Source organism: Pipistrellus hanaki, assembly GCF_964339955.1.
Source record: "Pipistrellus hanaki genome assembly, chromosome: 9".
In the NCBI taxonomy this organism is placed as follows: domain Eukaryota; kingdom Metazoa; phylum Chordata; class Mammalia; order Chiroptera; family Vespertilionidae; genus Pipistrellus; species Pipistrellus hanaki.
In genome coordinates this window covers 67,348,521-67,361,976 of record NC_140511.1, presented here as the reverse complement: position 1 = coordinate 67,361,976, position 13,456 = coordinate 67,348,521, and the positions used below count along the sequence as shown (strand labels likewise).

The following is a 13,456-nucleotide window of genomic DNA, read 5'->3' as shown; positions in this document are numbered from 1 at the left end:
ATCAATGAGAAACACACTATCGCTATCCTTAATTGCTACGATCTCATCAATAGGAAGAAAGCCATCGTGTGATTCTGATTATCTGCCATCTGTGACAAAAGGCAGGGATAAAAGGACAGCATATATATATATATATATATATATATATATATATATATATATATATTTTATATGAGGATTAGTGTAATTGTTGCCTCAAAGGCAGTAAATCCCAAACACCAATAATAAAACCAACTACGGTAGTATATAGTAAGTGCCAGCTCTTGATACCAAAGGGACCTGAGTCACTACCTATAATCTTTACTGTGGAGAACTGCTGTAGGAGTGACCAAGGTCCAGTGAAATGTGACAAGGTGGAAACAAACACCTGAGTTTCAAAAAGCCTCCCAGATGAGAGGACGGATGGAGGTGAGAGGGCTTGACTGGTGCTCCATGACGGCTACTGCAGCTGTGAGGCTGTTTTCTACGCTTTCCACTGGAGTAACTAATGGAGCCAGGCACACGGCACACACATCATCTAGTGCTACTAGTCAGTCACTCAAGGTACAGACATCTCAGGAACATGAAGTTTATCTGGTACAACCTGCTGGTTCTGACTTTGATACTACCCAGCCTTTTTCTTCTTTACACTTGCACTGTCCAATTTGGTAGCTGCTAGCCACAAATGGCTGTTTAAATTAAATTAATTAAAACAAAATAAAATCAAAACATAAGTTCATCAGTCACTTGGCCCATTTCAAGCGTTGAGCAGCCATAGGTGGCTCGTGACTACCAAAAGGGACGGTGATTTCCACCAGTGCGCAAAGTTCTGTGGGATAATGTTGCTCTAGACAGTGAGAAGGACCCCACTCTCCCCGAATCAGATCTGGACAAATTCCCTTGTGAATTTCTATTTCCATGTCTACGGAACTACTTCTGTAATAAGTTGCTTGGTTACAGGCAATTTTTTATTTCCGTTTTCTGCCTTAAACACATATACTAATATGTGTATTACTTAATCTTTTAACATCTTTTTATTTCTTTTAACCAAAAATTTAATGATCTGGCCTGATCTATTCCATCATAGCCTAATCAGCAATCCTGATTAAGGCTTGTCATCAAAATCACCCAAATCTTTGTTTCCTCTTCTCTGAGCCAACAACACAGGAGTGGCTTGTTCTCCTTGCCACTGCCTCCTCAAACGTGAAATGAGAGTGAAAGGAGAACATCCTATATCTTTTAGGGGTCAGCAGGCAATCTACTCTCTATCAGGGATGAAAACCAAAGAAAAGCTAACTGCTAATTAGCATTAGAAATGTTACTGTAGTGCTGCAGAAGGACTGACTTTACATTACCAGCTATTTGTGGGTGTGTTGTTTTGTTTTGTTTTTGTTTTGTGTTTTTTTTTGTTTTTTTTTTTACCAGATATTTATAATAAAAGTTTTTAACTCAGTGTGATGTTAACTCTACCTTTCAATTTAAAACATATACATACAAAAAGCTTTTGAAGTGGTGAGCAAATCACATCTTCCTACTATAATGCTATGGGTTATGGAAGCAAAGCTCTAATCAGAACTCACTGATGAGATTTTTTTAAAGTGTGCATGTTGTTACTGCTTTAAAAGAGGTTAATATACTTTTTTTCTGAAACAAACCTGTTTTAAGTAAATCTCAAACTCATCTGAATTACATACTTACCATTACCTGCAACACGTAAAAAACACAGAAACCTAACAAGTTTTTTCACATCTTTAGGTTAGCATTTTTATTCTACTTTATTTGGTTGTGGCTCATTTTACTGTATGTATTCTAGCAGCCATATAACTCTTTCTATACACAGGCACAAGACTCAGGACTATATGCATCAAGGAAAACGTTTTGGAGAAAGTATTTACTACTATTGATACCAGGTATTGACACAGGTATTATCTGAATATTTACTCCTGCCCTAGTGCTTCTTCTATTCTAACTATTAATAGCATAACTATTCTATTATTAAGAACATAAACCAATCTTGGAGTGTTAGAGTTTAGATGACAAAGAGACTCTAGAGTTTTGAAATTCAAACCTAATGAAAACCTCGGAACTGTTCTGGCAGGAGGAAAAAAGACACAGAGAGGAAAGGTACCCAACAACAAAGAAAGTTATGTCTATGGAAGCTGTTCGTGGCTGGCCGGTACAATCCCAGGATGACTGCCTTCCAGAGAAGATGCAGCTTCCCCACAATTTCATGAAAGGGTTCTTTAATTCTGACAAAACCCAAACTGCATGAACTAGAAGTTAATACAGAAATACATGGCAAGAAGCACTAACTGCAAAATCCTTTTCATTTATTTATTTTTGTTCAGTTGTTATTGTTCTATATCTACAAAGCACGAGGTATTGATTGAAAACATACAAACTCCAATGTACAAATCAGAACTTAGAGTTGGAGTTAATTAAGAGAACTGGTCCTCCTATCCCCCCCACTTTGGTACCTGCTAACCTGATTTAGAATGAAACACTTTCTTCTCCCTGCCTATGCTGTGATTGCTACTCACCAGTTACCAGAATTGTGTAAAACACTTAGGAGAGTACCAATATATAGAACTCAGGTATTCAGTATACGCCATATACCACTTCTTATTTGTTCTTGACCTCATGAACCTTTAATGACTCTATAATTGCCAAATTCCCAAAGTTTTGTCATGTATTGGAGGGTTTCCACAAGCTAGTTGCTTCCTCCCTTTAGGGTTTCATCTCCCTTTCCACTATTTCCTGAGTCCACACTCCAGGCTAATCAGCCTTCTTTCCACCCCCCAACTCTCCCCCGGGAAAGCATTTACTTTTTTGACTCCACCCCACACTGTGATCTCTATCTCCTGCTGCTCATCACTGAAATTTCCCTTGTCTGTCAAGGTCCTGCTCAAATGCCACCTCCACCTCCTTGTGAAGTTCTCTCTGTTCCCTCCTCTCAAAATCACTGTCCTCTGGTATTTTTCTCAGCTCTTTCATTTTCTTCTTTGTTAGCTGTTTTCATCCTCTCTCCTTCTCTAAAATTTTTAAATTCTTGAAGACAGAAATTCTGTCTTATTTGTGAATCTATCCTCTACATTGCCTAATAGAGTACAGACTCCATACATATTTAGAGAATGAATGAAAATTACAGTATACCAGATTCTAGGCAGGAACCATTATCTTTATATACCAAAATCTAGCACATAGAAATTGCCCAATAAATACTTATTGGTTGTTTATTGTAAAAACAAAACCCAAAAAACTAGATTTTTTGACTTTTTAATATTAAACTTTTGCATTATATAAAATAAATATATTAGTAAAATAAGCTTAACCAAACCAATAAACTATATTAGGTGGCTTCAGATGGAGAGATGTCACACACTGTTTTGGGGCTAGCCCTACGCCCCTCCCTATTATCACCTCAAAGCAGCACATAACTCAGATCATACAAGGAAGGGAATAGCTACTGTATCACTTAAACATTTCCTCTGATTTGTGTGACATGGAATATTACTTGAACAGAAAGTTTTCATGGATCAAGGCAGAAAATTCCTACATACCAAAAAATGAAGTCTGCCACTTTCCTTCCAAGTGAACTCTTTCTGATCAAACTGTACTTTGGAAAGGGAACAACCTAATCCGACTCTGTTTAAAAGTCCAACAAAGTAATCCAGTAAGCAATCTTTCAGAAGGAATACACGTCCTGGTCCAGGGGTTTCAGAAGTCAGTTTGAATACCTAATTTTCAAATAACGTTGGGGTGGAGATCAGGGTAAACATTCTGCTGGCTGCTCTATTACCTGATTCACAACAGAACAGGGATTCTTCCTTTTCCTTTTCTGGCATTTTTATATAATTTCTTTTTTCTTCTCTCTCTCTCTCTCTCTCTCTCTCTCTCTTTATTATATGGCAGTACAGATTATATTCAGCCAGAATATCTAGGTTCAAATCTTGGCTCCACTACATACGACCTACATGATTTCAGATAATTACTTAATCTCTTTGTGTCTTAGTTTTCTTTCTTCAAAAAAAAAGGGGAGAGAGATAAAAATACAACACCTTCCTTATTAAAGTTGGAGTGAGGATTGTGTACATTATATATATAAAGCACTTAGGAGAGCACCAATATATAGTAATCTTAATTAAATGTTAACAAACTTTAGTAATCTTTAGTATTTTTGTAAGAAACGCATTCTTCACTTGCAAAATGAATGTACATAAACCTTTCCCTTTATATATAAAGATACAGTGAAGACTTGGTGTTGATGGGTCAGAGATATCCACACTTAGGATTCATAAGATTTAAGTCCTTGAAATCATGTGCAAAATGAATGTATTAAGTGAAAATGTGTATTTTTCTGGGGAGGGGATGCATAGTTTTCAACAGAGGCTTAAAGGGGTCTGTGACCTCCAAGGATCAAGAACCACTGTTCAATTGTCCTATTTTAAAAGCTGTGCCACCAGTGTGGCTCAGTGGTTGAGCACTTACCTATGAACCAGGAGGTCATGGTTCAATTCCCAGTCAGAGCACATGGCTGGGTTTTAGGCTCAAGCCCTGATAGGGGGCATGCAGGAGGCTCATCAGTGATTCTCTCCCACTGTTGATGTTTCCCTCTCTCCCTCTCCCTTCCTCTGTCTGAAATAAATAAAAAATATATTTAAAAGAGCTGTGCCCATATTATATCTAAGTGTGTGGAGATCAAACTTGAATAATTGTCTTACTAGTAACTGAATATCGTTCCCAAATATGTCCTTTTGTGTGTCTTGACTGCTTCGCTATCTTACATTATATTCTAGCTTAAATGCCATTTAAAGTAAAATCATTTGCACAGCTACACCAAGTTAGAATGTTATTAAGCTTCTACTTCTTAGTGCTAGTTTTGACCTGCAGCTTACATTTTAGATTTCCTTCTGTGTATTAGAACAGATTCATATTCTCATGAATATGGACTTATAAATGAATATTTTGTTTCTATGAATAATGGAAATATATCACCCTTCTAAATGCTCTTTCTACCTGATCCTGTAATATCTCCATGCCTAATTGCTAAGAACTCCAGAAAAACAATTCCAGAGGAGGTGAAATCACACAGACTTTTAGAACAAGCTCAAATAAATATTTCCAGAAACTGAAAAGAAGACGCTACTTCTGTTCTTATTCTGAGAAGCAATTTTTCTTTGTCACCCACTACCTTTCCCTCCTTCTTTGGACAGTTGGAAAATGATTTAACTTTTGCTCTTTAGTAATGTTATTTCCCTCTGCAAATCAATTTCAAGTGGTTGCTATCCCAGTTATAATACAAAAAAGGAACCAAAATAACTTATGTGTAGGGCTGGTTGAGCTTATATAGAGCCTGAAACAGGACCTCATTCCACATGACCAATAGCACATCCATCCACAACCCAAAGCCCGCGGTGCTCCTCCCCACACACTTTACCTGTGAAGCGGTCAGGTTGGGAGAGGGTGCCGCCGACTGGGCGTGGTGGTGGTGGTACTGCTGTTGTTGCTGTAGCTGCTGTAGTGGTTGCTGCTGTGCTGTTTGTAGTTTGTTTTCAGATTGTGGCAATGGCTGTATTTGGAACTTGTCTGGTTGTTCCTGCTTTACTATCAGGTTCTTCCGAAGCTGTTCAACGACCCTTTTCTACCAAACGAGAAAAAAAGAAGAGCCATCAGAATACTGTCCTACCAGCTGTGTAGAAATATGCAATAATTATATGCCTCTGACATCTTTAAAGTTTGTAAATGTTACATCTAAAATGTACAGATTTGACAAATGAGGATAAGAAACATTTTATAAAGGGAAACAGAGGCATGCAGGTGGGAAGAAAAACTAAAGGAAGTTATGCAGCAGAGCTCAGCTTTCTTTACTGTATTAGCTAAGCATGCTAGGCTGGAAGGGCAGTGTAGTAGAGCATAGTCAGTGAAGACTTGACTCTGGAGAAAGGCTGCCTCAATTCAAATTTCAGTTTTGCCTCTTACCAGTCACACGACGTTGGTCAAGTTCTTTAACCCAGTGGTCGGCAAACTCATTAGTCAACAGAGCAAAATATCAACAGTACAACGATGGAAATTTCTTTTGAGAGCCGAAAACCGACTTCTGTGCATGGGCCGTGAATTTTTGATCGCACTGTATGTGCACACCCACACGTGGTATTTTGTGGAAGAGCCACACTTAAGGGGCCAAAGAGCTGCATGGGGCTCCTCAGTCGCAGTTTGCCAACCACTGCCTTAACCTATCTATGGATCAATGTCCTGTTCTGTAAAGTGAGGCCACTAACAATATCCTTAAGATTCTTACAAGAACCAAACCAGATGCTAGTTGTAAAGTACTCAGAACTATGATTGGCACATTGATGGTCATTTTTCTTTTTGCATCTGACTACACAGATACTAGCCATACTAGTTTTGTTAATCAATCAAATGTCATATATCTATCCCAGACTCAAATATTAAAGACTTTTAAACAAAGAAACTTGATCTTAGAAATATGCAATATAAACAACAGACATTCTAAATCACTGAAAAGGGTACTCATGAGCTGGACTTCTTTGCTGGGCCAAGATCTGTAGAAATCTTGGTTTGGGAAGAGTAGGGATTTAGTTACATGGGATGAAAACTTTAAATTAATATTTGCTGAATTTCTTAAACCTGTTCAAATCCAAGAAAATGTGTACTTGGATACCTTTGTTACTGTAGAATACATTTCAACAGAACGTAAGCTGCATGAGGGAAAGGACTTTTGCTCACAACTATGCTCTGTAGCTAAGTCAATGTCCTCATTCTCTTCACATGACACGTAAAGTGATGCGTCCCAAGACCAGCAAAAGGCTCGGAGAATATATAATAACCATCTGGGGCCAGACTTGGGCTCCGACTCTCCTGGCCTCATGGCTGGAAGTATAAGCAGCACTCCTCTCATTCACTTTCAAGTGAGTTCATCAATTGAGGTTTGTTATTTCTGACAAAAGTAATTGCTATTTTCTAACATTATGAGTAGGGAAAAAGAAGTGAATAAAAATCTTTAAATAAAGAGGTAAGTGAAATCAGCGAGCCAGGTTGATTTTCAAATTCCTGCATATGATTCTAACCAACTTCATTTGTATTCTCTAAAGAATCCAAACCTGTAGGCTACTGGTTTAACATTGTTTGAATATTAAAATATTTACAAAATGGATTTTTAAAAACTTTAAGTCAATACAAAATACATTCTTGAGAGAATTTTAAATATTTTTATTATTGATTTTTTTGGACAATGAAAATATCATATAAAGGCCAATGGAGGGGGGAGTCTGCTGTACTATACGCTCTGCTAGCATTTCCTCTTTCTGTAGTTAAATATTAAAAAGAAAAAAGAATGCAGAGTCCAATGTCTCTGTAAAAACCATCTGCAGAATAATAAAAATGCAAATTAATAAAATATCAAATGCTTATAAAAATTAACTTTCAAGTCTCAAGTATAAATGGCAGAGTAATCGAACTGATATGTCTCAGGAGAGGGGAAAGCAAGAGTAAGGGTGTTACAGATAATTCTGAGAATCACAGATTTCATTGCCTGGTGACTGCCAGACATTTAAACAAATAAATATTTAGAGTTGCTTTTACCCACCAAAACATATTAATCGGCATTAATCAAACATAACAAACTAACAAATGTGTAACATAGCAGTGAGAGAAAGGGACTCAAAAAACCTTTATTAAAAAAATAAAAAAACCAGCTCAAATCAGGAGGAGGAGAGAAACCAGGAGGAAAACATACACCACAAATATGACAGAGTAAACTAAACAATCATTATACCAGGCATAAAAGGAAAGGGTGTTTTTTTCCTTTACAGCCACCCATAGGAAATACAGTGTTCTCTCTCACTGACTGCCTAACTGGGGTAAACTACAAGCAAGAGACAAAGCCGGGAACCCACTCCCAGGGCTGTGCACAGCAGAAGGGAACAGTAGGGGAAAGGAGAAAGGGATGCAGCTGGAGTACTTTGCAGCCATAAGGCTGGAGCAAGGTGATGACCAATCAGAAGGAGCATGAGAAAGTGGGAGTCTGAGTCACGCTGCACTCACAACCAAGCCTGTGGAGCTTGTGGGGGCTGGGAGAGGGGAGGGTTCAAATACTCACACACGTCCATTAGTCCTGGAGAGGAGAAGAAACAAAAAAGGCAAGAGAAGAAAGAGAGCTGCGTAGATTGGACATGGGTCAGATCACACAAGCTGGGTGAATTTTCTGGGAGAGAGGGTCTGGTGCTGCTCAGAAACACACGTCCGCTGCACCCCGTGCGCTGTTACAGGAAGATTAGAATACCAAGCGTGTAGTTGTGCATGTCTGTGACATTTTTTAAAATCAAGATTTGGGGGAAATGCTGACGCCTTCTGTAACTCAAACCTCTCTCCCTGCAGACTGAAAACCAACCATCTAAAGTCAAGAGAGCTCTGCCACGGTGTGCTCTTCAGGTGTTCGGAGGCCCTGCCCACTCTGAAGGACTGGCTAATAAGGGAGGTTGTTGGCTTTTCTACGTCTAACAATCCAGACTTGTTCTAGTTAATTCTGGTAAACACAAAAGTCACAGTAACTCCAGCAGGACCCTGATCGGGGTCAGGACCAGTTTTGGTGGCAGCAAGAGAATAAAGCTATAATATTTTGTAAATCTCAGCTGTATGGTATCAGCAAAGTTGTTAAGTAGCCTCTCATCTCTTAAAATATATGTATTTTATTTTTAAAATATATGTATTTTATTGATTTTTTTACAGAGAGGAAGGGAAAGGGATAGAGAGTTAGAAACATTGATGAGAGAGAAATACTGATCAGCTGCCTCCTGCACACCTCCTACTGGAGATGTGCCTGCAACCAAGGTACATGCCCTTGACCGGAATCGAACCTGGGACCCTTCAGTCCACAGGCTGACATTCTATCCACTGGTTAGGGATACATGTTTTTTTTTTTTTTTTTAATGTATATTTTTATTGATTTCAGAGTGGAAGGGAAAGGGAGAGAAAGAGAGAGAGAGAGAAACATCAATGATAAGAAAGAATCACCAATTAGCTGCCTCCTGCACACCCCATCCCCTACTGGGGATCGAGTCCTTAACCTGGGGATGTGCCCTGACTGGGAATCGAACCGTGATTCATAGGTCAATGCTCAATACTGTGCAACACCGGCTGGCCACTATTACATGTTTTAAACAAAGAAATCAACTTCTGTGGTCATTAATGAACGTTATGCTGGCATAAACAATTTGATTTTTTCAATGTTATTCATATATAAGGCAGAACTTTAAATGTAGCTAATTATCTTGGAATGTTATCCTGAAGCTTTGCCATTCGTCACTCACTAATAAGTTAATGAAAATAAAAGAGGAGGGAAATGAAGAAAATGGAAGAGGAAAAGCTGGAGAGAATGATGACAGAAATGAGGAAGAAAAGTTAATAACTTATAACTTATCATCTTCTCTCCTTAATATAATCAACGGGCCAATGGGCCAGGCTAGCATCACCCCCTTCAATCCATTTGTCCACCTGCTCCATCAACCCACGTGCAAACCTGAGCCTCGGATTCCCGGGACCTTTGCATCCCCAGGTTCCATCAGGGCTTGTTCAGGCAGAAGAGTTCACAGAACCTTTGACACTTCGAGTCACAGTTTCTTTCTTTCTTTCTTTCTTTTTTTTTAATCAAATTATTATCTGTGTACATATACCATTGCTCCGCTCCCTCCCATACATGCCCTCCCTCCTCAGAGTTTTGTGTCCATTGGTTGTACTTATATGTATGTATACAAGTCCTTCGGTTGATCTCTTATCTACCCCATATCTCCCTACCCTCCCCGCTGTAATTTGACAGTCTGCTTGTTGCTTTACTATCTCTATATCTATCTTTTGGTTCATCAGTTTATAATGTTCTTTATTATCCATAAATGAGTGAGGTCATGTGGTGTTTCTCTTTCATTGACTGGCTTATTTCACTCAGCATGATGTTCTCCAATTCCATCCAGGTTGCTGCAAATGATGAGGATTTCTTCTTTTTTATGGCAGCATAGTATTCCATTGTGTAGATGTACCACAGTTTTTGGATCCAATCATCTGCTGATGGGCACCTAGGCTGTTTCCAAATCCTAGCTAATGTAAATTGTGTTGCTATGAACATAGGGGTGCATATATCCTTTCTGATTGGTGTTTCTAGTTTCTTGGGATATATTCCTAGGAGTGGGATTACTGGGTCAAATGGGAGTTCCATTTTCAGTTTTTTGAGGAAGCTCCATACTGTTCTCCACAGTCTATATTCCCACTAGTTGTGCACGAGGGTTCCTTTTTCTCCGCAACCTCGCCAACACTTGTCGTTTGTTGATTTGTTGATGTTGGCCATTCTGACAGGTGTGAGATGGTACCGCATTGTTGTTTTGATTTGCATCTCTCGGATAATTAGTGACTTAGAGCATGTTTTCATGTGCCTCTTGGCCTTCCTTCTGTCTTCTTTTGAGAAGATTCTATTTAGATCCATTGCCCATTTTTTAATTGGGTCATTTATCTTCCTTTTATTTAGTTGTATAAGCTGTCTGTAGATGTTAGAGATTAAACTTTATCAGTGATAACATTTGCAAATATGTTCTCCCATATAGTGGGCTTTCTTGTTGTTTTGTTGATGGTTTCTTTTGCTGTAAAAAAGCTTTTTATTTTGATGTAGTCCCATTTGTTTATTTTCTCTTTAGCTTCCATTGCCCTAGGGGCAGTATCAGTGAAGAAGTTCTTTTGGCATATGTCTGAGATTTTGCTGCCTGTGGATGCCTCTAGTATTTTTATGGTTTCCCGTCTTATGTTTAAGTCCTGTATCCATTTTGAGTTTATTTTTGTGTATGGTGTAAGTTGGTGATCTAGTTTTATTCTTTTGAATGTATCTGTCCAATTTTCTCAACACCATTTATTGAAGAGACTGTCTTGACTCCATTGTATGTTCGTGCCTCCTTTGTCAAATATTAATTTAGCATAGTGATTTGGGTTGATATCTGGATTTTCTATTCTATTCCATTGATCTATATGTCTGTTCTTGTGCCAGTACCAGACTGTTTTGAGAACAGTGGCTTTGTAATACAGCTTGAAATCTGGTATTGAGATCCCTCCTACTTTACTCTTCTTTCTCAGTATTGCTGTGGCTATTCGGGGTCTTTTATTGTTCCAAATGAACTTTTGGAGAGTTCTTTCTAGGTCAGTGAAATATGCCTTTGGTATTTTAATGGGGAGTGCATTGAACCTGTAAATTGCTTTGGGAAGTATAGACATTTTAATGATGTTGATTCTACCAATCCATTAACATGGTATGTTCTTCCATCTGTTTACATCTTCCTCTCTTTTTTCAGTGTCGTGTAGTTTTCTGCGTATAGGTCTTTTACCTCCTTAGTTAAGTTTATTCCTAGGTATCTTAATTTTTTTGGTGCGATGGTAAATGAGATTGCCTTTTCAAGTCAGAGTTTCTGAGACAGGTAGTCACCTTGATCAACATTGTGACATTCTGTGATACTATCAATGTGTTCACGTGACAGCAAGGCAGATCCCAATGAAAAATACAAAAGTTTATAGGTCCAATTCAACAGAAAACCAGGTTCCTTTTCTCCTAAGTCAATCACTGCATGTTCCATGGCCTGGGCAAGCACAGAAGAAAGACAAGAAATGGAAGGACAGCCCCCACCCCTCCAGACAAGGCACGAGTTTACTTCTATCAACCTCTCACAAATTCCAGAAAGCTTCTCTTGAAAGGCACCCCCAGCCCAGGGCCCTGCCCTCTGGGGTGCCAGTGCTCTAAGTCTCTGCTTTCCTCCAGAGCCTGTCACTCCACTTGCCTGCATTCTAGTTAACATTATCTGTTTTATATCAATTATGAGAGGACCATACCCACTCAGACTTCTTGCATGAGTACTGCCTTAAAATTCACCCTTTCCCCCTTCCATGAATCAACCATAAAATCTGAAAATATAACCATTACCCTTCATACCAGTGGCTGATAGAGACTTATAATTTTTCACAAATCCAGAAAGTCAAGGACAAATCTTACCCATCTTTATACCTAAAATGCAGTGAAAAATTTTTCCAGGTCTTCAGACTCACCAAGCACTCAAAGGTAACGAGAGAAACTAAAATTTTTGTGTGCAGAAAAACTAACGTGGAGAAATTTGCCAGAATTTACTCAAAGAAACAAAAACTTTCTATTGTTCGACCGAAATACAATCACTGCATTTATGAGCAACACCAATATTCCTCAATCCTGATGAGGCAGCAGGAGATACGATGACAGTCTTCAGAAGGCTGCCACACAGTGATCACCCCCTAAAGAACAGGGAATGTGTTACTGGCATAGCAATGACAGTTACGATCCACAGTAAAAGGTATGTGCTATAAAATTAAACAAAGATTCCACCATTTTGTGAAATAAAACACAGGGGAAAGCACGAAACTCGGGATAAGTTCCTTCCTAATGCAGCAGGTGCAAGTCAGTGGATGAGAGTGCACTGGTGCCACTAGGAGGAATGCTCCAGGGAAACACTCGGCCGGATTCTGAAGAGGAGGAGGAGGCATACTGGGACAGCAACTATAAAAATATACTTAGTTAAAAAGATTTGGGCTTTACTCATTTTAAAAAAAATATATATATATTATTGATTTTTTACAGAGAGGAGGAGAGAGGGATAGAGAGCTAGAAACGTTGATGAGAGAGAAACATCGACCAGCTGCCTCTTGCACACCCCCTACTGGGGATGTGCCCACAACCAAGGTACATGCCCTTGACTGGAATCGAACCTGGGACCTTTCAGTCTACAGGCCGACGCTCTATCCACTGAGCCAAACCGGTTTCGGCTCATTTTGTAAGGTACTACAAGGTTTTCTCCAAACACTCCACTATTCAGTTTGGGGGTTAGAATTAACAAATAGCTTTAACCTTTTTAAACCTTTTAAAAGAGATACGCCCTTTAAAATGCCTCCTGTTTGACAGAAGCGGTACCTACGCCTCCTCTATACAGTGAACTGTGTATGTTGTCCACTAGAGAGGATTTGTTTTGCCTTGAAGAGTTGAGAAAATAAATAATTATTTTATAGTTCTGTCATGGAATTCGTATAGTACAATGTAAATGAATTAAGGAACAGCATCAGTTGGAATTATCAGAGTTTATTTTCGATAAGGTTCTAAATTCTCTACATGGATGCTTAACAGATGGTGGAGAATGCATATGCCATGGTACTGATTAGACTTTGGCTTACTTTTTTAATTAAAAAATATTCTGGTGGTTTACTCTTCCTTCAAAACACACACACACACACACACACACACACACACACACACACACTTACATCAATAGGTTTACATCCTATCCACAGGAGAATAGAGCTTTTATTCGTATCAATGGGATTTATATTCCATCTCCACAGGGGATTAGACCCTTTACTTGATGGCCTGATTGAAAGGCAGTTTGCATTCTTATTTAGTTCATTCCCACTC

General features: G+C 38.8%; 1 protein-coding gene across 23 annotated transcripts in view; it reads right to left on the bottom strand.

Annotated features, from left to right (window-relative positions):
* Window positions 1–13,456, bottom strand: part of PHF21A (PHD finger protein 21A) — a 161,001-nt gene that overhangs the window by 28,911 nt on the left and 118,634 nt on the right. For all 23 annotated transcript variants that reach the window (XM_084895314.1, XM_084895317.1, XM_084895306.1 and 20 more), the window contains one exon: window positions 5,417–5,620. In XM_084895314.1, coding sequence (XP_084751440.1) covers window positions 5,417–5,620 — 204 coding nt within the window. The remainder of the gene's footprint in view (window positions 1–5,416; window positions 5,621–13,456) is intronic.